At 33.0% G+C, this 25,882-nt stretch overlaps 1 protein-coding gene across 1 annotated transcript; it reads right to left on the bottom strand.

Annotated features, from left to right (window-relative positions):
• Window positions 1-2,902: 2,902 nt before the first annotated feature.
• LOC131675628 (piggyBac transposable element-derived protein 3-like) lies at window positions 2,903-4,591 on the bottom strand. The gene has a single exon (XM_058954667.1). The coding sequence runs from the start codon at window positions 4,589-4,591 to the stop codon at window positions 2,903-2,905; it is 1,689 nt and encodes a 562-aa protein (XP_058810650.1).
• Window positions 4,592-25,882: the final 21,291 nt, after the last annotated feature.

The following is a 25,882-nucleotide window of genomic DNA, read 5'->3' as shown; positions in this document are numbered from 1 at the left end:
ACTGCGGATTCGGATTCAGCGTGGCAAAATACATGGGAATATATGTGTGTTGTTTTTGATACAGACCACTTTTTATTTTTTGTGTGCCTGTGTTATAAACTAATTCGAATTACCTACTTTTATATAATTAAATTTATAAAATTCTTTTCTTGTTTATCGTTGTTGTTTAATAAAACAAGAAACTCAGATATTTTGATACGTGTTCCTCTATTTATTAAGTCTATACCCGAATTCCCTCTTGAGACTATTCAGTTTCGGTATTCGTCATTAACCCTATAGGGAACAATAAAACTTGTATATCTGGATCCCAATCTCGCGCGGTCCTTTTATAACTAAATGTCATACAATAAAAACGCGGACGGGATGTAAAACTTAGAAACCGCCCGAGTCCGAGGCCACTCGGCTCCTAAAAAGGCTTACATTCTACGGGGCAAATTCGCGTGAAGCGAATCCGCGTCTATCAATAAATTATAAAAAAAGCCCCTGGATATGATAATATTAGAGAAATAATGATCAAAAAGTTTCCTACAATAGTAATAAGATACATAACAATTATTTTCAATGCTAGCTTGAGTCTATGCTATTTTTTCTTTCAGTGAAAAGTAGCAAATATTGTTTTAATATATGAACCCGGTAAAGACTCTGGACTGATATCTTGAAACACACCAATTAGTCTCTTACCTGTACTTTCAAAAATTTAGGAAAAATTAATCTTAGAATCAATCCAATAATACTAAATAGATAACTTATACCAAACCATCAATTTGGTTTCAGGTGCAATCAATTCATGATTGAACAATTAAACAGAATAAAATCTACGGCGAGGAAAACCATTGAAGACAAACAGTATTGCTACAGTATATTTAATGATGTCCAACGAGCGTTCAATAAAGTTTGGCATAAAGGGTTACTGCACAAACTAAAGAGATGTTTTCCAAAGTGCCACTACGAGCTACGAGAGGGGGTCAAATAAGTCTTTACAAAAAGAAGGAAAAAAAAGTTTTGCGTATGTAATTTATTCTTATTTTTCAACATAATATCCTTGAAGGTCGATAAATTTTATTAAACCGCCTTCCAGTTTTCTAAGCCATCAGAAAAATATGATTTCTGAAAATCCTCAAATTAGTCATTTGTTTCGGCGATGACTTCTTCATTCGACATGAATCGTTGTCCGACAAGCCATTTTTTGAGGTTAGGAAATAAGAAAAAGTCACTGGGAGCCAAATCAGGCGAATATGGTGGATGGTCAATTAATTCAAACTTTAAATCGTTAATTTTTGCCATCGAAACTGCACACGTGTGAACTCGAGCATTGTCTTGAAGAAAGAGGCATTTTTTTGTTCAAGTGAGGACGTTTTTCTCTGATTTTTTCTTTCAGCTAACCTAATAATGATGCATAATATTGTCCAGTGATCGTCTGGCTCTTTTCCAAGTAGTCGATGTAGATGATTCCATACGCATCCCAGAAAACCGTGGCCATAATCTTGCCAGCTGACTTTATTATCTTTACCTTCTTTGGGGCTGGTTCTCCTGCGGTAATCCATTGTTTCGACTGTTCTTTGGTTTCAGGAGTGTAGTCGTGTACCCTTGTTTCGTCTACAGTTACGAGTCGATGCCAAAAGTCTTCCGGATTACGACGTATACGTGCCAATAGAGCCTCAGAGGTGACCACGCGGGTTCGTTTGTTTTCAACAGTGAGTAAATGCGGCACCCATCTTGTTGATATTTTTTTCATCCCCAATTTTTCATGCAAAATTGAAATGATTGTACCCTTTGATACCCCTGTGGCCTCAACTAATTCTCGCAATTTTAATCTTCTATCACTCAACATCATATCGTGGATTTTGTTGACCATTTCGGGCGTACTCACTTCTACAGGGCGTCCTGAACAAGGTTCATCATTTGTTGTTGTACGGACGCGTTTAAATTCATTTACCCAGTTATAAACAGTCTTAACCCATTAACGCCTGAATTGCAGTTCTTCAGTAGTCCATGTTTGAGGTAGTGCCAATCAACGTAAAAATGATAAAATTGTCTGAAAATTCATACTCGACTATTTTCGGGTATGCTCTTTCGATTGGCGTGGTTAAAAATTTAAAAAAATTTAAAAAACCATTAAATTTTGCAATTTAAATAAAAAAAAGCACGATTTTTACAATACATTTTTTTTTCAAACTCGATTTTCACCTGGAACCACCTGTTCATTTCACGCAGAACCTTTCAAAATCGTGCAATAATACCTCGAACTTAAAAGTTAGATTATATATGATAATAAATTTTGGCATAAAAAATTCAAAATGGCGCCCAAAATGGGTCAATGTCAGGGTACATTTTCATTATTTTTTTTTTCACGAACGGTCAATTTTAGAAAAAAATTGTATGGAATAAAAAGTGTTTAGAATCACTCAAAAAATACGCCTGAATTTTTTCAAAATAGTTTAAAGACTTTTTTAATTTTTTTAAAAAGTTGTTAAATTCAAAAATCCAAAAACTTCTCAAAAAATTCTGAAAAAATTCACACTTACTCTTTGAATGATTTTAAACAACTTTTTTTCTATAAAATTTTTTCCTAAAACTGATCATTGTTGACTAAAATGGGTTAAATAGAAAAAATTATTCGTGCACTACATGGCCGAAAATCTGCATACACACACAGGCATATATATACAAGTCTGGGTGTAATATTTGTAAGTATATAATCCAGAGATCAAGATCGCCCTTTGCCATTGTCTTTATCAACAATGTTGCCCGATTCTCACCACTTGGAGGTGGACGATTTCCGAGAATCTTCTTCTTTTTTTTTTTTTTTTATTTATTTTTTTTTAATTTTTTTTACGTTTTTTTATAATTTTTTTAAAAGGTTTACGTTTTTTAAACTTTAAAAAGTTATTTTAAATGACTATCAGTGGATTGTATCAAAACATATTTTGCAAAAATACAATTCACAATTTTCACAAATCCTGTTTGTTCGCTTTTCACATTTTTCTCCCGAACAATATCTAAACTTTTGTACAATCTCTGACTTATGTCCTTTGAAATCCTTCTTCGCCATGTAATGTTTAGCTAATGAGAGTGCAAAGCTTTTTGTAGAGTGTTTTTTATCTTCTGAATCGGTCAAGTCTCTCAAAACTACAGAATTGGTGATGCTTGATTGAATCATTCTCATGAGTATAATCCAAGTCCATTTTTTCGAACGCACAATAGGCACAACCTTATTACATCGCTGGTCATGAATATCAACTCGGCCCATAAATTTGTTATACACCGAAAATGCATGGGGGAATGATATGTCAGATTTCTGCTTTTGTTCCTTGTCAAAACGTTTTACTATAGAAAGAGGAGTAACACCTGCGGCAGTTGACAAAATAGAAACTGGCTTAGAATCTACAACAGTTATAAAGTTGATACCACTTTCTGTATCATGTTTGACTGCATATGTACCTCTATTATCTTTTTTGTCAACGTTGTTTTTTACATTGATACGATTTTCTCGAACCGTGCCTGTTGCTTGTATTCCAATTTTGTGTAGATGTACTAATAAATCAGGGCAGCAAAATAAATTATCGAAATAAACGTGGTACTTACTCAGCTTTTTAATTGATATATTTTCCAAAACATTTTGCAACATTTGCATGACAACACGGCTGCCTAATGCACATTTTGGTAAAAAATCATTATTTTCAGAGTTTTTTCCGCAGTATATGTCACAGTCAAACACATACCCGTTTGCACTACATAAAGCCCATAGTTTGATACCAAATCTAATGGGCTTTGATTTGATGAATTGCTTCAACACAGTTTTTCCAAAAAATTTTAGCATCATTTCGTCGATCGAAAGAGCCGTTGCAAAAACTCCAAAAATAAGAAGATTTTTTCTAAAAATGTTGAAAACAGATCGAACACGCCAGACTCTATCGTTAGAATCTTCGTCTTCTGGTTTGGACAACTTGAGCTTTGACTTTATCTCCTCAAATTCATCGCGACTCATAACATTAGGTACTAAAGCACATCCAAGAAAAGGATCTTTTGACCAATAATCTCTTTGGGATAAACGTTTGTTGAACATGGTAAATATTATTATACCTAAAAATGCATTCAATTTTTCCGGAGTCAGATCATATCCATTTATTTTAGTAGCTTCGATTATATATTGTTTGATATCTGTAGAAAAGAACAATTCGAATAGTTTGGAGTCAGAGCATTGGGAAATGAAGTTTTTATCTTTTTCTGACAGTAATATTTCATTTTTCAGATTAGAATGATATTTCTTTTCTCCGTCAACCCAAACAAATTGATGGTCATCTTCAAGTTTTTTCTGGGAAGGTTCATATCCTTGGAGAACTTTTCTATAAGATGAACTTGGAAAAAACTCTTCGACTTCATTTTCAGAATCATCAAAATCGTCATTTTCGTAACGTGAATCATCACCATCAGATTCGCCAGAACTATCTGGATTTGGAATAAAAACAGCTTCATCATAATTTTCTTCTTCATCAAATTCTATCGAACTAGACGATACCTTGTATTTCTTTTTATGACGATTTTTTGAAACAGTAGCAGAAGCCGATGTTTCATTTTTTCTCTTTGGCATTTTTACAATATGTTTCAGAAACAAAGCAGTAGAAATATTTAAAATATTGAAAACAAATAAAGTAAAAATAATTACTATGATATGTTAGAATTATCACGTATAATTATAGAGCACATGAAAAATAATAAAAGAAACTATCTTTGAAATAATTGCGACATTTTCGGTTCAGAAAAAAATCATTAGCAATATTTTAAATCTTCAAAATAAATAAAGTAAAATTAATCCCTATAATATGTGAGAATCAAGAATATGGTAATCACACATAATTATACTGATTATTATGATAAGTAATCGAATAAAAATAACTAACTTTGATATACTTGCTACATTTTATAAAAAATATATAAAACAGATTTAAAATAAAAAGAAAAGAAAAAGTAAGGAAAGTAAACTAAATAAAGAATGTTAAAAAAATTTGCTTTGTGGACAGAAATGTAATTTCGTTCAACAAGTAAATAATTTTTTCTATTTAACCCATTTTAGTCAACAATGATCAGTTTTAGGAAAAAATTTTATAGAAGAAAAGTTGCTTAAAATCGTTCAAAGAGTAAGTGTGAATTTTTTCAGAATTTTTTGAGAAGTTTTTGGATTTTTGAATTTGACAATTTTTAAAAAAAATTAAAAAAGTCTTTAAACTATTTTGAAAAAATTCAGGCGTATTTTTTGAGTGATTCTAAACACTTTTTATTCTATACAATTTTTTTCTAAAATTGACCGTTCGTGAAAAAAAAAATAATGAAAATGTACCCTGACATTGACCCATTTTGGGCGCCATTTTGAATTTTTTATGCCAAAATTTATTATCATAAGTCCATAACTTTTAAGTTCGAGGTATTATTGCACGATTTTGAAAGGTTCTGCGTGAAATGAACAGGTGGTTCCAGGTGAAAATCGAGTTTGAAAAAAAATGTATTGTAAAAATCGTGCTTTTTTTATTTAAATTGCAAAATTTAATGGTTTTTTTAAATTTTTTTAAATTTTTAACCACGCCAATCGAAAGAGCATACCCGAAAATAGTCGAGTATGAATTTTCAGACATTTTTATCATTTTTACGTTGATTGGCACTACCTCAAACATGGACTACTGAAGAACTGCAATTCAGGCGTTAAAGGGTTAAACACAGGGGCACACTTGCCATGAACGGCGTTTAACTGTGATTTCTTTTGGTGTAAGACTTATTAATCCCCCCTTGTACTTTATTCATATCTACAATATAGAACTTTCCAAATAAAAATAAATAAAAAGATATCAGAACGACAGCTTATAAATGCAGGAGCGCTGCAGGGTAGTGTTCTAGGCCAACGCTATACCTGGTATACACATCGGACCAATGTCAATACACACAAAGTTTACACTTCGAATAGACATCTGTCCATCTATTAAATTCAAAGATGAATATATATTGTAAAGTAAAATATTTAGGTATACATCGATACCAGAGACTCATGTGGAATGAACAAAAGTATCATTTTCTTGTAACTTTTGTCAAAATATATAACCAAATGTTCAGAAAATTGTATGTAAAATATGAATATAAATAGTTTGTTGAAATTTATTCAAAGCTAATAAATTGAACTCTATTGGTTGATCCACTCTTTTACAATGTATATTAGAAACTATAAAATAAAATGAAACTAAAAAGTCTAAAGTAGTAAGACACTTTATTGATATATGTTTGAAGTTATTGGATTGAATGCGACTGGTTAATTTGCTCTTTTGTAATGTACTGAAAATTATTAAAAACTATAGATTAATATGTAACTGGATAGCACATTTATAAAACATAATTAGAATATATTTGATTCGATTACTTAAAATATGATTTATGATGTAGTGTTAACCGTTATAGCCTCCTCCGCATATGTGATACCATGAGTTTTATTTTAATGTATATTAGACCCAGGCCATATTACAGGTATAAACGATCGAAGAGAGCGAGAAAACGCGGAAAAGAGAGAAAGAGAAAGAGAGAGAGCACCTCGCGCTACGTAACATTCGGTAATTTAGGCTAAATATGTTCTGACTACCAACATGATACGGTTTTACGTTTGTTAGATTTGGAACGAGAAATGCGTGATATTGTTATTACTTGAAAATATTCACAACTTTGTTAGGACCACAATCGGGATTCACTTCATATCCATGCTTCATTTGTGAATAGAATAGTCAGGCTAGGGATGAATATTATGTTAAAAAAAGTTGGCCGTTGAGAAAAAAATTAATTCCAAGCGAAAAATCTATCAGTTAAAAAAAAATTCACTCTGATACGAGCAGATAAGGTTCACCCATCATCATTACATATTAAACTTGGGTTAGCAAAACAATTTGTTGGAGCAATGAGTTGAAATGAAAGTGCTGCCTTCATGTTAATTTTTGAAATTTTTCATAAACTTTCTGAAGTAAAAATAAAAGAGGACATCTTTACTGGGTCAGATATATGGAAACTTCTGAAAAATAAAGAATTTGAATAAAAAATAATAATAAAGAAAAAGAAATAATAATAAAGAAAAAATAATATTAAAGAATAGAGAATATAAGGAGAAAGTAGCTTGTAACAGTTTTAGGGAAATCTCAAAAAAGTTGTTAGGCAATAATAAAACCTCCGACTATAAAAATATTTTTGCAAGAATGGTGAATAATTTTCAAAAATTAGAATATTTAATCAATTTTAAACTCCACTTTCTTGATTTTTTTCCAGAAAATTTAGGGGCATTCACTGACTAACAAAGTGAACGAATGCATCAGAATCTGAGTGACTTTGAGATAATATACGAGGGTATTTGGAGAAATATTATGTTGATCGACTATCGCTGGTATTTAAAAAGAGCTACAAATGTAGAATATAACAACAAATAAATTAAAAGATCGTTTAAAACTAAATGTAAACGATTCAAAGCTGACGAGTTGTATGCTAAACTGAGAGGATTCATTTATTGAAAAAAAATTCAAAAAGTAGTAAAATGCAAATAAGCTGAAAGGGAATAATTAGGTACATTTTATTTTTAAATTCTTCTTTGAATTACTTTAAAATTTACCAGAAGGATAAATTTTTAATTTCTGTTTTGATCCTGTCAAGCTCTTGGACACACTTCATCATAGCTTCGATAGCCTGCCTCCTCTCTCAAGCCAACTACTACCTGTCTTATCCCAGTTAAATTCTGCAACATACTTAAATTCCTATGATCCTCCCTAACTTCTTCAATTACTTCTTCTTTCAATCAGGTTGTTCCTGTTCGTACTGTCGTGCTCTCGTCCAAGAAAACCTTGGATCACCCCTGCTACTCGTGCTCTCATGTCTCGTCGCGATTGTGCCTATAAAGTTTTTACTTCAGTTAAATCTAGTTACCACTTTACTTTATACACGGTGATTCTGAAACATTGGATGAAACTTATATCACTGGATTCGTCTTGAAAAATTATTTAAGATAAAATTAACGGGCACATTCAACTGATATTGATAGAATAGTATGTACTATATTGTAACAGAATGTATTATTTATTAATGTTATAGGTACGGCTTTACGATGGTTGCGCGGTTTATGTTGTCCAAATTGAGTTGGACAACATAACCGCGAAATATAAATATAACAGCCAAAAGATGTTCAACAAATTAATGAAATTATTAATCGAGAAGGAAGAGCTCCGTCGTATGACACCAACTGGGAAAGTCGGCACGATGGCCATTCCCAAAGGTATTTACAACGAAATATTGGGTAAATAAATAACTTATAAAATACTATTATAAAAAAACAACATTCTTCCTTTTCTTATGTTCTAGAGTTGGTTAATGAAAAGGTTAAAAATTAAAAGGTTTGAGAGACGGAAAAGATATTGGCAGCAACGTATAGGCTTGTGCTGACACGATTGTGCTACGATGCGCGGAGAAATCAAAAATAACTTTTTTTTACGGTGGTTCGGATTCCACCTTAAACTGTAGGTCCAGTCATGATTGTGTTCAACTTTATCCTCCTACATCATTTAAAAAAATGATAGAGAAGGTGAGTCTGCATATTCATGACTATAGGGAACCAAGACTAATGCGTACAGGTACTTAGTTTACCTCTGCAGCGTTCCACGTGGACGTAGTTCTTGAAGTAATAACAATAACACTAAGTTACAGATTTGTTTGTTTCTTTTTTTCTTTATTTATTCTATAAAGCTTTATTTATTTTATTGAACATTATTTATTTAAATTAATTTCCTACTATTCTGTGAATTTTTTACGACTTTTTTACGACTCTTTTACGACTTTTTTACGACTCTTTTACGACTTTTTAGGGAGGGAAACAAAAACAAATTTTTTATTTATAATGAATTTTTTTTAATAGAATAACGAATTTTTTTTTAAAGAATAAAATGTGTAAGAAATGAAAAATAAAACTTAAATATAATAACGGATACAGAATACAGAAATTATTAATGAAAATGAACATAGAACACTTATTTACACACACACACACACACTTACTCGTTCGCAGATTAACACACTCGCAAGCATACATTCATTCATTTATGTTCCAGTCAAGATCGTCGTCGTCATCAATGTCTTCGCCATCGTCATCGTTATCGTTATCGTTATCTATCGGGTTCGGGTTGTCTAAACATTGTTCAAAATGGCCACCGTGCTGTTGAATGCACATGATTGCTCTACGTCTTACCCCACAGAGCATAAAATATTTCCGCAATATTTCAGAAATATTTCATGAAAAATTAGGAATATTGATGAAACATTTCATGAAATATTTCAGAAATATGGGAATATCCGCCACACAAACCGTACTGAAATATTTCATGAAATATTCTGGATATCTTACATGAAATATTACTAATACATTGCTTCAAATATTTTGGAAATATCCTTGGTAATATTTCTGGTATATTTCATAAAATATTTCTGCTAAGTTATGATATACATTCCTGGATTATTTCATGCAATATTACTGATGTATTGCTTTCAAGATTGTAGGAGTATTTCATGAAGTATCCCGGAAATATTACATGAATCATTCCCGATATATTTTATAAAATAGTCCCGGAATAATTTATGATATAGTCCCGGAACATTTCACGAAATATTCCAAAAATATTGGAATGAAATTTTACTTATAATGCTTGAAAGATTCCTGGTATATTTAGTCAAAGATTTCGGGAGCACTTCTAAAATATTCCGTAAATATTACATGAAATATTCCTGATATATTTCATGATATTGTTCCGGAATATTTCACGATATAGTACTAGAATATTTGATGAGATATTCCAGAAGTATTGGAAGGAAATATTACTGCTCAATTGCTTCAGAGATTCCGAAAATATTAGATAAAATGTTCCAGATATATTTCATGATATACTCCTGTAACATTTCTTGAAATATTCCAGCTTAGTTATGATAGATATTCCTGGATTATTTCATGAAATATTTTGGATATATTTCATAAAATATAACAGTATTGTTGTACCAGGCTGTCCATGCAGTTTTGTGCTTCCTGATATGAAAGCGTACAGTCACAACTTCCACGCACCGTGTCAAAAAAAATATGGAATTGTTACCGACAACTACGCTGAAAGAAGAAAACATTCCGTTGTGACGGTAAACGTCAAATTAGCGCTGACTATTTAGCTTAATTGCTGCCTGTGAGGGCAGCACCTGCCGGGGGGACAAAATAGGTAACGAAGGAATTCGGCACGCGAGCAGACGGAACGCGCGCGACAGAATTTGAACCAGTGAAGCACCGACCATCATAGTGTCTACCCGCTTTTCGTTAACGTTACCGCAGATCTACGTGCCTTTGACGATTACTCGCCGAAATAGCGATATTCAACTGAGAGCCAGTAGTCCAGGACTGCAGCCGCCAAGGAGCCTTCCAGCTACCAACTCGAGGCCCAGCCGAGTGTGTGTTTGTGAGGTTTCGCCATCGAGGGCGAAACCATTGTGTGCGCGCATTCGCGACCCGCGAGCAGAACAATAAAAACAATAAAAACTGTTCCGCTCTGTGCAAGGTATTTGTGTTCTCCGATCGCCGACAAATAAGGTAAGCTGGCCAGCTTAATTTCGCGATCGCGATCATATGAATAATAATTTGATGCTAACATTCGATGCGTGCATGCAACGGCTCTAATAACAAAGAGCAGCGAGCGTACCGGCGAAGCGTGTTGTCGACGAGCGAGCGTTCATGTAAACAAACGCGCGGGCCGACCTTTTGTGAATTTTGAGGAATAATAAAGGATACCATTCATATTACTAACAAGTGTTTTTCGATCCGCTTTTACCTCATAGCTTCCACTCATTTTAGTATAGGTTATTAACAATTATTGGTTGACTGACGCATACTTTCTCGTGCTCTCCCGGATAAGTAGTGAGCATTGACAATTACGCGTGTCCTTTTAATATAATCGCGCGAATATAATAATTAAACGGTTTTACCCCGTTACACCATATATATTTCTAAATATTTATTATAAATATTTCCTGATCTATTTCTAAAATATAACGGCAAAAAAGGATTGAAATAATTCACACTCAGGTTCAAGAAATAAATATGTGTTTCTCATTTATTAATAAATATCTTCCTTATTTTAATAGTACAAGAAAAAGTTAAAATTACAAAGTTTATTCTTCATTCATTGAATTTTCTTCTTCTGCATTCTCCTTTAAATCGATGTAATATTTTACATCTCTTCTCCGTTTTTTGGAACCGGCTCTGAAATTTATATATTTTATTATTCATTATAATTCAAATTATAGGTATCTGAAGTCACTAGAATTCATTATGTTATAGCACTATGTATTCTAAATCTGCACATAGGCCACGCTTGAGCGTGCCCCAAGGCGTTCTATTCTTAATGGGATCACGGTGGCATAACCGACAAAAAGTAGCATATAAAATGGAATTCATTAAATGTATTTATAGGACTAAAATTCAAAAAATAAAGCTACTGACGCACATAGATAATCAATAAATGTTTCCGAAACGTTTAGAAATGATTATAATAGTACTCTTCAATTAAATGTTGGAATACACTACTTGGAGGGCATATTCTCATTCTTACGAGGAGTGGTTTGGAGCACATTGCAAATAATTTTCGAGGATTGAATATCGAACAGATGAGCACGAATAAACGTAACTTCTGGGAAAATTCTTAATTTTTACCCATGGTCTTATTTTAAAGCCGCTTAAAAGAGCCATCGCATGATCAATTTGGACAAATCTAGCGCGAACTATTCCACTTTCAAACATACTATATTTTTTAGATACGCAATCATGAGTATATTTAATATCGGATATCTGTGAAAAAGGTAGTTTTAAATTGGAAATCACGCGTGGAACATGAAAATTGCATTAAAGCAATGGTGAACCCCCTCAGGGAAGATTACATTATTAACGTTTTGTCGGTAATCAGTCTTTCTGTACACAAAAGAACTACTTAGGTGAACCGTAAAGTAATATACTATGTAATACTTACGCTTCAGTGTCTGATTCCCTCTTGAGTCTTGTGCCAGACTGATCCAACCAGCTACTGATACTTGAATGAATATCTTCGTCCTGTGATGATGGAAATAGATGATGCACTGATTCTAAAAGAATATATTCCTACACTACCGTCCATAAAGATTTGCCATCCCCTTGCTGAAATCATCAAAACTTTAGAGTTTTATGGCTCAGTTTCTATAAGAGCTAGAAAATCCTGCGGGTTCTCATTTGAAAGGTCTTGCCAAGACCTTTCAAATGTTGTAAAACATACTTGATTTTATTTGTTTTTTGTACAACTTGTGACGTCATAAACAAATTGTTTTTTTTTAATTTTTTCACATCAACTTTGACCCCGATTTATTTATATAACGGATTCTACGATGGAAAAACTGTATAAGCCATTCGATAGAGCTTTCAAAAAGCTACAAAATCCATATCCGGAAAATTTTTTTACCTTTATTTTTTATGAGCTATATGGTGTTTTATACAAAAACAAAGATTTTCAAAAAATGGGCTGTATTTTTTTTATTTTCAACTCTAAAGAAAAAACTCTCAGAAGAAAAAATGTAGTATTTTGCAAGAGCTATCAAATGCGCCACTCAGAATTTGAAAAAAAATTTTTTTTCACGTTTTTTAGAATTGAAATTTTTCTAGAAAAAAAAAGTGAAATTACATATATTTAATAAAATTAGTAAGTAACTGAATGGGCTTACGAACAATGATAACAAGATACATTTATTGTATTCGACGTTTATAACAGAGGAATTTGCATTGTTTTCATTTTTAATGACTTTCTACAGTATTGTGCTCACCGATAATCACTGTGATAATCACTGAGTATTTACGTGGAAAAGTGAATAAAAGTAATAATGAAATTTCCAAAATTGTGAATATTCCAAGAAGAACAGTTGATTATAACATTAAAAAATTCATAACTCAAGTAAATATCAAAAACAAAAAAATTTCAGGAAGGCCTAGGAAAACTACGAGCGCTACTGATAAACACATTTGTAGTACAAGTACACATAATCCAAGACTCACGGCACCCGAACTTGCTGTTGAAACTTAAAAAGCGTATGATGTTAAACTTAGTGTTACTACGATAAAGAGACGACTTCATGAAGATGGACTATACGGTCGAATAGCAATTAAAAAGCCTTTACTAAAACCGATTAATAAAAAGAAACGATTGGCTTGGGCCAGAAAACATAAAATTTGGACCATTGATGATTGGAAAAAAGTTTTGTGGTCTGATGAGAGCAAATTCGAGGTTTTTGGTGGTAAACGCAGATGTTTTGTGCGGAGAAAAAATAAGCAAAAACATTTAGAGAAAAATATGTGTGCTTCGGTTAAACATGGTAGCGGCTCAGTAATGGTATGGGGATGTTTTGGTGGTTCTAAGGTTGGTGACCTTCTTAAAATTGATGGCAAGTTGAAAAAAGAAGGTTACAAAAAAATTCTTGAAAAAAATGTTGTATCTTCCGGAACAAGAATAATTGGTCGCAAATTTACGTTCCAACAAGATAACGACCCAAAGCATACTTCAAAGTTATGTAAAAGTTATCTTGCTCAATTGGAGAAGAAAAAAAAATTAGTTGTGATGGAATGGCCACCGTACTCTCCTGATCTTAACCCTATCGAACTGTTGTGGGATGATCTAGATAGAGCTGTAAGGAAGGTAGGACCTACTTCCCAGAAGGATCTTTGGAATATCTTAGAAAATGAGTGGAAAAAAATAACTGCAGAAACTTTAGAGAAACTTGTAGCACGAATGCCTCGAATTTGTAAAGTAGTTATAGCAAACAAAGGTGAACATTTCGATGAAAAAAACGTTTAAATAATTAGTATTGTTTCGTTTTTGTTTACAACTGAAATTTATATTCAGATTGTGATAATATATTAATTACAAGCGTTATTAGTATTATAAAAAATGAAATTATTATTGTTATGTTATTATTGAAACGTTGTAATAAATAAATTTTGTAGAAAAATTGTAACCAAATTATGTTAATCTATTCTGAGTAAGTAATAAATTATGGTTCAATAAATGTATCTTGTTATGATTGTTTGTAAGCCCATTCAGTTATAAATACTAGTTACTTACTAATTTTATTAAATATATGTAATTTCAGTTTTTTTTCTAGAAAAATTTCAATTCTAAAAAACGTGAAAAAAAAAATTTTTTTTTTTAAATTCTGAGTAGCGCATTTGATAGCTCTTGCAAAATACTACATTTTTTCTTCTGAGAGTTTTTTTTTTAGAGTTGAAAATAAAAAAAATACAGCTCATTTTTTGAAAATCTTTGTTTTTGTATAAAACACCATATAGCTGATAAAAAATAAAGGTAAAAAAATTTTCCGGATATGGATTTTGTAGCTTTTTGAAAACTCTATCGAATGGCTAATACAGTTTTTCCATCGTAGAATCCGTTATATAAATAAATCGGGGTCGAAGTTGATGTGAAAAACTTAAAAAAAAACAATTTGTTTATGACGTCACAAGTTGTACAAAAAACAAATAAAATCAATTATGTTTTACAACATTTGAAAGGTCTTGCCAAGACCTTTCAAATGAGATCCCGCAGGATTTTCTAGCTATTATAGAAACTGAGCCATAAAACTCTAAAGTTTTGATGATTTCAGCAAAGGGATGGCAAATCTTTATGGACGGTAGTGTATATAATTCAGAAAAACAATCAGAAATAATCCGTGTATAATACTCACTGTATGTGTGTCAGCGCCTCCTTTGCTTTTAAAAAAAGTACCTGGAATTCAAAGGGAATTAATTCATTTATCTAACGGTTAAAATCTGATTATTAGTGAATGAATGTGATGCGATTAAATGAGTTAGATAAGAGTCAACCCAACTATAAGGATACCAAGCTAGAAATAAGTCATACCATGAATATAGTTCAATAAATAATACAAATAGTACAAATTAAAAATCAACTCACAGCATAATAAAAATAATAATGCTAAAGTTATTTTAGCCATACTATCTATTAAGGTTAGTATACCTAATATTAAACTATACCTAATATCGAACTTTTTTCAAAACTCAAATATTCGCGCTCTAACGCTCTCTAATAGGTTACGATAATGTTAGTAGTATTAATTAATTAAGATTCCACGATTTGCTCCGGAACGCCAATTTCGTTCTTTCAGAAGAGTTTCGTGTTCCGTATAGCAACATATTTTTAAATGATAAATTTTGTAATGATGGAAAGAATGGAAATAGTGATAGATGGAAAATCACTTAATTTTAATTATATTCAGCAACGTTTCGTCAGCACATTTGTTGACCTCTTCAGGCGTTATTAATAGAAAAACAACAAATTATTAACAATCGAGTTTGCACAAGAAATTTTAATAGTATATAATTATATGTATATGTGTATACCTGATTTCTCTCGTAGTCAAATTATTATAGGCTAAAACGAATATATCATAGCACAGTCAAGTTACAATAAAGTGAGAAATCAAGTATTTCAACCCATATATATACTCTTCATCTATTATCCATCCCTTATCGATTATAATAAAGGCTTATAGATGTGACTAACATATTGTATATTCTCTTTTCTATTTAACGTATTTTAAGTAAGCCAATGTGTAACATTTCGGATATTCTTCGTTTCTTATAATTCTTTTCATAATCCAATATTTTAGCTTTTTTCCAGTCAAATTCGTGTGAGAACGTTCTTCTATGTGTAGCTACTACTGTATCTGAATCAATGTTTTTTTTTGTGTTCGTTTAATCTAATTTAATCATGTTTTAATATCATTGGATGTAAGTTCCTTATTCACAAATATATCGTGTGATTTAGTCTTAGAGGGATTGGACAAACATTATGAACAAATTTAAAATTGTGAGTTTCCAATAGAAGAGATTCGGAAAGATATAAAATTTTTATATAATAACACATATTTTGAGTTCAACCAAATTTATTATAAACAAATCTTTGGAAGCCCGACGGGCTCACCTATACTGGCTAATATTGTTATGGAAGACTTAGAGAAACATTGCCTGAGCGTGTTGCGGAATGAATATCAAATTAATCCTGTTTCTATTACAGATATGTTGATGATACTTTGATGTGCGTTCCGAAAGATAAAATTGATTTAGTTATTAAGACGTTCAATTCTTATCATAATAGACTACAATTTACGTTTGAAATTGAAATGAATAATTTTATTCTATTTCTTGACTTAAAATTGATCAGAAATAATAATAAATTAGAATTTGACTGGCTTAGGAAAACAACACAAACTGACAAAATTTTGAATTTTAACTCAGAACATATAATTCATTGAAAAGTTAATATACGAGGTCTGTCCGGAAAGTATCGGGCCTACGTTTATATTTTCGCGCCATAGTGTTCGAGCGACCTCTACCGGACAGAAACGTCAACAGTAAAGCCTCACGAATCTATTGGTTACTTACTGACACCTGTCGGACGTATAGTTCATGCGCAGCGTGTCTTTGCTTACAATGCCTTTTTCGCGTTCGTCGGATTTTGATATTCTCAAAAATGACTGAAAAACAAGATTAACGAAATTGCATCAAATTTTACTTTCAACTAGGAAAACCGAGTTCGGAAACTATTGAAATAATGCAAAAGGCCTTCGGAAGCGAGTGTATGAGCAAAACACGAATAAAAGAGTGGTATAAACGGTTCAAGGATGGTCGCACTTCTGTCGATAGTGATTCTTGTTCCGGCCGACCTTCGATGACAAAAACCGCAGATAATATTGAGCGGGTACGACTTGCAATCGAACAAGATCGTCGTATGACTGTGCGAGAACTAGAAGAAGACCTTGGGATACCAAAAACTATCATTTCAGAAATTTTAACCGAAAATTTAGGAATGTAACGCGTGTGTGCGAAATTCATCCCAAAATTGCTCACAGCAGAGCAGAAGAACATTCGCTTAGAAATCGCTCTGGACAATCTGGAAATGGTCAATAATGATGATAGTGTGCTTAGAAAAGTTATTACAGGTGATGAATCATGGAGGTGTTGTACATCACAAATATGCACTAACAGGTCAGACAATCAATAAAGAATACTACGTTCAAATTTTAAAACGTTTGCGTGATGCAGTATAAGAAGAAAACGGCCGCACTTTTGGAAAGTGGTGACTGGCTTCTTCATCACGATAATGCGCCGGCGCATTCATCCAATCTTGTGCAGCAGATTTTGAGCAAACATAATATCGCATTGCTTCGACACCTCCATACAGTCCCGATATAGCCCCTTGTGACTTTTGGCTGTTTCCAAAACTAAAATAACCACTCAAAGGACACCGATTCGATGATAAAACAACGGTTGAAAACAATGCGACGAGTGTACTTAAGGCTATCCCTAAAAGTGAGTACCAGGACTGTTTTGAAAAGTAGAAACATCGATGGAACCGTGTTATTCAATCAAGTGGTGATTACTTTGAAGGATGCCACCCACCAGATGATAAAGAATAACGCTAGCACGAAAATATAAACGTAGGCCCAATACTTTCCGGACAGACTTCGTATATATGATGCTCCTTCAATTTTAAATTTTTAACTCTTATAACATTAAAGACACAGACACTTTAATTGAATTTTTAACTGCGTTGTCAATTAAAATAAAACATCGGTCATCTATGTCAAGCATGAAACTCATCATTCGCAAGACAGAAACTCCGACCAAACTTCGTTCGGTGCCAGTGATGCTTAATTGATCAAGTTTATTTTTGATTTCAAACTTCTCGACTCGTGAACTGATATCTGATCAATATATGTTCGTGCCTTCATTGAAGACAAAAGCATGCGAGCTAGAGTTGGCCAGTGAACAGTTAGCTCACGGACTCCGCTCTGTCGTAACGGCAAGAGAACTTTAACATTCGCGAATTTTGAGAAATGAGTTTTCTTAATTTACAAGTAAATAACCATTAATAGTAAGCTTTTAACACATGTAAACTTTACAGAATTTGTTATTTGTTGATTTTATACAATATACAATTATCGCAAATAGTGTCGTCAAAAGTTATTAACTAATAAAGTTAATTAACGTGATATTACAATATTTACAATAGAAAATTATTAAATTTTTATATAACTTTAGAGTTGATTAATTTTGAAAGTATTTTCTAAAAATAAATATTTAAATTAGTTGATAAAATTTGAATTATAACTAATTTTTTATATTTGTAACGGTTTTTTCTAATCTTATAATGCAATTATTAGATTAATTATCTAAGATTCCTAAATCATAAAGCTATCATTATTAAGTATAAAATTAATACTTTCGTTTTATATACAGCTTATTGTTTAAATAAATTAATAATTGTTTATTTACTAATAACAGTTATTATTCAGCTGTTATTAATGAAACCAATTCTTACTCATATACTATACTTATTCATTTTGCATATGGATTATTTACATTTTTCCAATAATTCATATTATTAGCGTAATAAATAAATTAACTTTGCATATTGAAATTCATGATTATGTCATAATTAAATGCAATTTGTGTTATTATATTCTGAATCTACGTACTAAAATTTATATAATAAATACTTTGTTATTTTAAAATTATCTCTAATTAACAAATTTTTCTTAATATCAAAAATCATTATATCTATATCTATTACTTTGTGACGTCACGCTATTTATTTTGATTTGACTCTTATATGAATACACAATCGAGTAAACAGTGAGGTAGCGCCGCTTAATGTATTGATTTGAATAAACAGATAGATGCGTTAGACTGGTTGCAGTGATTCAGTGATATAATAAACTAGCTCATAGATAGGACCGTTACATAGATGAAAAATATATATACAGGGTGTCCTACAAGTAAGGAATCAAGGAAATAACTTACCAGGTAGCAAAACTTTTGCGAAGCTCAAGGTCGTTTTAGGACTAACTTTCGACGAGGTATTCGATGGTGATCTTGGATTTGACCTTCAACCTCAATGTCAAGGTCATTTGGAGGTCAACTTTTTTTTTTAAATGGAAACCCCTATTTTCGACACTGCTAATCGAAAGAGCGGAAAATTTTACGTCCAAACATGCACTCAGGTCATGAGTGAGGTATAAACTTGAGCTTAACCTCAAGGTCATTTAGCCTCATGAAGGTATGGGTCGATGCCACGCTCTACCACTCAGGGTTAGGTTTTTGCGACGAAGCTCAAGGTCGTTCTAGGACTAACTTTCGACGAGGAATTCGATGGTGACCTTGGATTTGACCTTCAACCTCAATGGCAAGGTCATTTGGAGTACAAATTTTTTTTTAAAATGGAAACCCCTACTTTTGACACCAATTTTATTATTACATTTAGCGTCACCCAGGAACAACGGCGTGGACGTGGTAATATCTGTTCCCTTTGGGGTGCTTGTTTTACGAAAGTTCTAAGTTGTTAAATGTTCAAATTATTTACCATATAATTCCTGGTCTCACTAACATAAATTCTATTATCTTAAACTTTAAAATAATATTTAAAATACTAACGCTAAATGTAATAATAAAATTGGTGTCGAAAGTAAGGGTTTACATTTAAAAAAAAAGTTGACCTCCAAATGACCATGACATTGAGGTTGAAGGTCAAATCCAAGGTCACCATCGAATCCTCGTCGGAAGTTAGTCCTAAAACGACCATGAGCTTCGCAAAAGCTTTGCTACCTGGAAAGTTATTTCTTCGATTCGTTACTTTTTGGACACCCTGTATATATACACTCCCGCCCAATAATCTTTGCCCACCTAAGAACAAAACGACTATAACTTTGAAACTCCATATCTCGGCTGGAAATACACCTACAGAGCTCTGCGGGGGCTCATTTGAAAGGGTTTTTCGAGCACTTTTCAATGGTGTATATTAAAATCATGCTTATATATTTCCCTTGCAGATAGGACGGCGAATATCAAAACAAAAATTACGAAAGTTTTGCTTTTTCTTTAACCGCTTGCCATTTCGAGAAAAAAAATCGTAGAAAAATTCTAAACATAGCATTTTTTAGCTCTTTTTCTGCACTATCCAAAACACTCATTCAAAAATAATTTTCGTCTAAATTCAGCGATTATATGAGCATTTCATTCAAAAACAGCATCTATATTCATTGCTCTGTATCTCGGAAAATTCGAATTGTAGAAAAAAATTTTCTTGGAAGAAAATGCTCTATTTTGTAAGTAGAATACGTGAACGAAATTTCATAATCATATGAAAACATTTTTTTTTCAGTCGTAATATCAAGTAGTCTAATTTTTTCAATATTTCACTTTGGAATAATAAAACAGATCATTTATACTCGAAGCTATTCTATTAATTGTAGACAAAAGCAATCGTCAGATTGCTAGTATTCTCAATATTCCTCGTCGAACCGTAGACTACAATGTAAATAAATTTAAAAGTAGCGGCAGTGTTGAAGACAAGAAGCGCTCTGGTAGACCGCGGAAACGATTGCTTTTACCATTTATGTGAAATCCAATAACTTGATAACGTTTACTAAAATCTCTCGGTGCCATACTTCAATAATATGTTACTATGGTAAACAATTTTTTAGAAGATTAGAACAACATTAAAAAAAAATTTTTTTCACTAATCATTAGTTATGTCAGTTTTGGTAGATTAGATTAATTTTTCTACTTAGATTTTTCGTTGATCGAGATTTGCATACAATTAAAATTTGTCTACAATTAATAGAATAGCTTAGAGTATAAATAATCTGTTTTATTATTCCAAAGTGAAATATTGAAAAAATTAGACTACTTGATATTACGACTGAAAAAAAAATGTTTTCATATGATTATGAAATTTCGTTCACGTATTCTACTTACAAAATAGAGCATTTTCTTCCTAGAAAATTTTTTTCTACAATTCGAATTTTCCGAGATACAGAGCAATGAATATAGATGCTATTTTTGAATGAAATGCTCATATAATCACTGAATTTAGACGAAAATTATTTTTGAATGAGTGTTTTGGATAGTGCAGAAAAAGAGCTAAAAAATGCTATGTTTAGAATTTTTCTACGATTTTTTTTCTCGAAATGGCAAGCGGTTAAAGAAAAAGCAAAAATTTCGTAATTTTTGTTTTGATATTCGCCGCCCTATCTGCAAGGGATATTTCCCTAATATCTAAGCATGATTAAATAAATATCTAAGCATGATTTTAATATACACCATTGAAAAGTGCTCAAAAAACCCTTTCAAATGAGCCCCCGTAGAGCTCTGTAGGTGTATTTCCAGCCGAGATATGGAGTTTCAAAGTTATAGTCGTTTTGTTCTCAGGTGGGCAAAGATTATTGGGCGGGAGTGTATATATATATATATATATATATATGTGTGTGTGTGTGTTGAAATACTTGATTTCTTACTGTATTGTAACGTTATTGGCTACGAGCTATTTGTTTTAGCCTATAATAATTTGACTATGAGAGAAATGAGGTACACACAAATACATATAATTATATATTATTAAAATTACTAGTGCAAACTCTATTGTTAATAATTTGTTGTTTTTCTATTAATAAAGCCTGAAGAGGTCAGCAAATCTGCTGACGAAACGTTGCTGAATATAATTAATATTAAGTGATTTTCCATCTATCACTATTTCCCTTCTTTCCATTATTACAAAATTTATCATTTAAAAAATCATAAGGGAATCAAGACAGTATGTTACGTTCAACATATTTTTAATTTAAAATTTTCTACGAGTAAGTATGTGTTATTTAAGTTATGCTATTATTTCTAAGTATAAAGCTATATAATACCATTGGATTCATAATTTCTTGCTCTTTGCAAGGCGCTTTACTTTATTTAAGGGGCGAGGGCACGTGAAATTTCAGCCTACCTTTATAAACGACTTAGGGGGCTGAAAATAATATGTATAATATATTTCCCGACAAATTCAATAGTGCTATCAAAAATTAAAAAAATTCTTTTAGCATTTTTTTATTTTTTTTGTTATATGTATATATGGGCGATTTAACGTCGGTTCACCGGATCAACATTTTTGGCAGCAATTTCAAAAATTCAATTTTTGAAATTTTTGAAAACTTGTCCAACTTCATGAATTTTTTTGAGTAGGAAAGAGTCATGTTAGGTATATACATCAAATAACATTTACTTTTCACGTAACTTATGAAAATAAGATTAGTCTTTCAAAATAACCATTTAAAAAAATGTATATACAAATATATTGTGACGGTAAATGTCTTGTTTGCGCTACCGTCTTGATCATGCGGCTGCCTACGAGGGCAGCACTTACCGGCCGAGGAAAGCGAAAACCAGGAACTCGGTCCGATATGGGACGGAACGCGCGTGAAGGTAGAAAAAGTCGAGGATTAGCCATCCGAGAATTGAGAAGAACAGAGGAGCCGGATCAACTCGTACGCGAACACGGACATTTAAAAGAGTGCGGAAGCGGGACCATTGACAATTTCCGTTGTTGTTGCAGTCCGGAGTGATTGGTGATAACGCCATCGCAGGCCAACAACGAGGTCGCGGAATCCATCCGACAGAGTCGACAGCACGACGGAGAAAACCCTGCTTCCAGTTAAGAAAAGCGGCAACCTGAGCTGTATCTTGAAAGTAGATACTAATCTCTTCCCCCTGATAGCGCGACTATTCATATAAGGTAAGGTGACCAGCTTCGCGTCGCGATTTTTGTTAAACGACCGCGCTTGATTACTCTCCCCTCACGCCGGCGATTATGAGAAAATCAATAGCGAGCATGCAAACAAATATTGTGAGTGAGAGATTATAAACAAAATGCCGATGCGTAAGATTGTCACGCGCGTCGCATAAGCTAAATGCGCGGGCCAAGCTTATTGTAGATTATATAGAAAATAAATCAGCCTGTATATGATTGAAACATTAATCTATTGTTGTCATTGTTAGTAAGTTGGTTGACTGACACCTGCCCTTCCTGCTCCCCGGTTAGCTAGCAAAATTTGATTATTTCGATCTCGCCGCGCGCAGACCGGTACGACTGCGCATTAGGCGAGACAATAAAAATAAAACGCATTTGATACCCCGTTACAATATATACTCGTATATATACACACACACACACACACACATACCAAAATGTCAAAGAGCGACAAGGTTTAGATCAAATTTTATTCCATCAAAATGTATCTTATTCCAGTAGCTTCCGAAAGAAATGTCGCAAACAATGGGTATCCCTTTCCTTCTACATATTTAAGAAGCAAATATCATAAAAAAATCATATTATCTTAAATATAATATGATGTACGAGGGTCGTTTGAAAAGTCCGTGCAAAAATAAAAACTGCTTGATTTTTTTTAATAAATCTTTTTTATTTTTCAACATAGTCTCCTTTTAAGCTTATACACTTCATCCAACGCTGCTCTAGTTTGTTAATCCCTTTCAAATAATAGGATTTGTCCAAGTCTGTAAAATAGGCATTCGTTTCTGCAATCACCTCCTCGTTTGAATAAAATCTTTTCCCCGCCAGCCATTTTTTCATATTAGGTAATAAATAGTAGTCCAACAGAGCTAAGTCTGGAGAATAAGGGGATGTGAAACGAGTTGGAACCCTATCTCCATCAGTTTTGCGGCCACAACTGCTGAGGCGTGAGCTGGCGCATTGTCGTGGTGGAAGAGGACTTTTTTGTGGGCCAATCGTGGACGTTTCTCTAGCAACTCGATTTTCAAACGATCCAATAACGATGAATAATATTCGCCTGTAATGGTCTTACCCTTTTTCAGATAGTCGATGAAGATTATTCCTTGCGAATCCCAAAAGACAGTCGCCATAACCTTCCTGGCCGAAGGAATTGTCTTCGCCTTTTTCGGAGCAGATTCCCCCTTGGTAACCCATTGTTTAGACTATTCTTTGGTCTCAGGAGTGTAGTGATGTATCCATGTTTCATCTACAGTGATGAAACGACGCTTAAAGTCTTGCGTATTTTGCTGGAACAGCTGCATATAACATTCTTGCAACACTTCACACGATCTCGTTTTTGGTCAATCCTGAGCAATCACGGCACCCATCTAGCGGATATCTTTTTCATGTCCAAATGTTGGTGCAAAATATTATGTTTCCGTTCGCTCGAGATACCTACAGTACTAGCAATCTCACGCACCTTCACTCTTCTGTCAGCCATCACCATATCATGGATTATCAATGATTTCTGAAATGGTAACGTCAACAGGGCGTCCAGAACGTTCAGCGTCTTTTGTGCTCATATGGCTACTCTGAAAATTTGGAAACCACTTATAAACCATTCTAATCGAAGGTGCACAATCACCATAATGTTTATCAAGCTTCTGTTTAAACTCCTGAAGCGTTTTGCCTTTGAAAAAGTAATGTTTAATCAATACACGAAATTCTTTTTCGTCCATTTTTTTACAACCACTCGATTTCTTTGATTGAAACGAATGTAAAACGCAAAGTAATTGGCCGATCTGGCTGAAACTTGGTATGCGCTCTTCCAAGATATGCCACTAACTGAAAATAGCCTTGATACGCACTAGTAGCGCCATCTCTCTGACTTTGCACAGACTTTTCAAACGACCCTCGTAGTTGCCTCAAAATAAATAAAAAATATTAAAGTGGTACATGTTTTCGATGTATTTTTCCCCATAGAATACGATGGTGTTATTAGTTTTTGAATACGACTTACTTAGGAAGTAATAGTAGTAATAACCCTATAAAAATCTTTAAATAATCTTGTTTTTAGCTACTAGCGCTTTTTCGGTAAACTTTATGATAAAACCAATAATACCATCATATTCTACGTGGAAAAATACATTGAAAACATATATCATTTATTAGAAAATAATTAGATATGTCTGGTAGTTCACTGCCAAATTAGCTATTAATATATTGCCTTACACGCGGTAATTGGGTTACTAATATAACTATTATTTCTGTGCAAATGCCAATGTTAAATTATTTGTTTTTCAACATATAAGACATGTTTTTAATGTATTTTTTCACGTAGAATACGATGGCATTATTGGTTTTATCATAAAGTTTACCGAAAAAGCGCTATAAGCTAAAAACAAGATTTTTCGAAGATATTTAGAGGTTATTTGCTATTATAGCTTTCTAGGTAAGCCGTATTCAAAAACTAATAACACTATCGTAATCTACGGGAAAAATACATCGAAAACATGTACCACTTTGTTATTTTTTATTTATTGTGGGGGAACTACATCAAATTATATATGAGATAATGTGATTTTTTTATATTTGCGTGTTAAATATTGTTATGATGCGGAAATGGCGTCATAACTTGGCCACGATATCCCCTGCCAACGATGTACAATGACTGACCCCGCGTACTTTCCTAGTCGGCGGATGCTAGCTAGCATTTGAGCGTAGCAGCCGATCTCGAGTTGACCCGATAAGCGAGCGCCCTCTCACCTCGCACGTACACTCACACCGGTATTACCCGCTACTCTAAGGTCGCGTATATACACACACTGACACGCAGACTAGGCTGTACCTCCAGAAGCGAACGAGCAGCAGACGACGCGGCATGCAGACCTAAGCAGCTTGATGACCACGGAGCATAGCAAATCTATAAAGTGGCGACGAACATACTATAGCGGTAGATGACGCTCGATACCATCCGCACGGATCTGCGTCCGATTACCGATCGCTCCACAGACGTATGATAAATCTATTAGATTTCGAGACTCTCACGCTACGATCTACTAATCAAATAATTAAATAATTAAATAATCAAATAATCGCTTATACGGGACTATCCCTCGGTTCTAACTGACCAACCAAAACTGGAGAATTTATGGGGGAGGTGATGACGTAGTACGGAATTATCTCGCTAATGAAATAGTTATAAT

Source organism: Phymastichus coffea, unplaced genomic scaffold (assembly GCF_024137745.1).
Source record: "Phymastichus coffea isolate CEN01 unplaced genomic scaffold, Cenicafe_Pcof_1.1 PCOF00027, whole genome shotgun sequence".
Taxonomy (NCBI): domain Eukaryota; kingdom Metazoa; phylum Arthropoda; class Insecta; order Hymenoptera; family Eulophidae; genus Phymastichus; species Phymastichus coffea.
The sequence above is the reverse complement of the archived record's forward strand: the minus strand, read 5'-3'. Positions and strand labels throughout refer to the sequence as shown.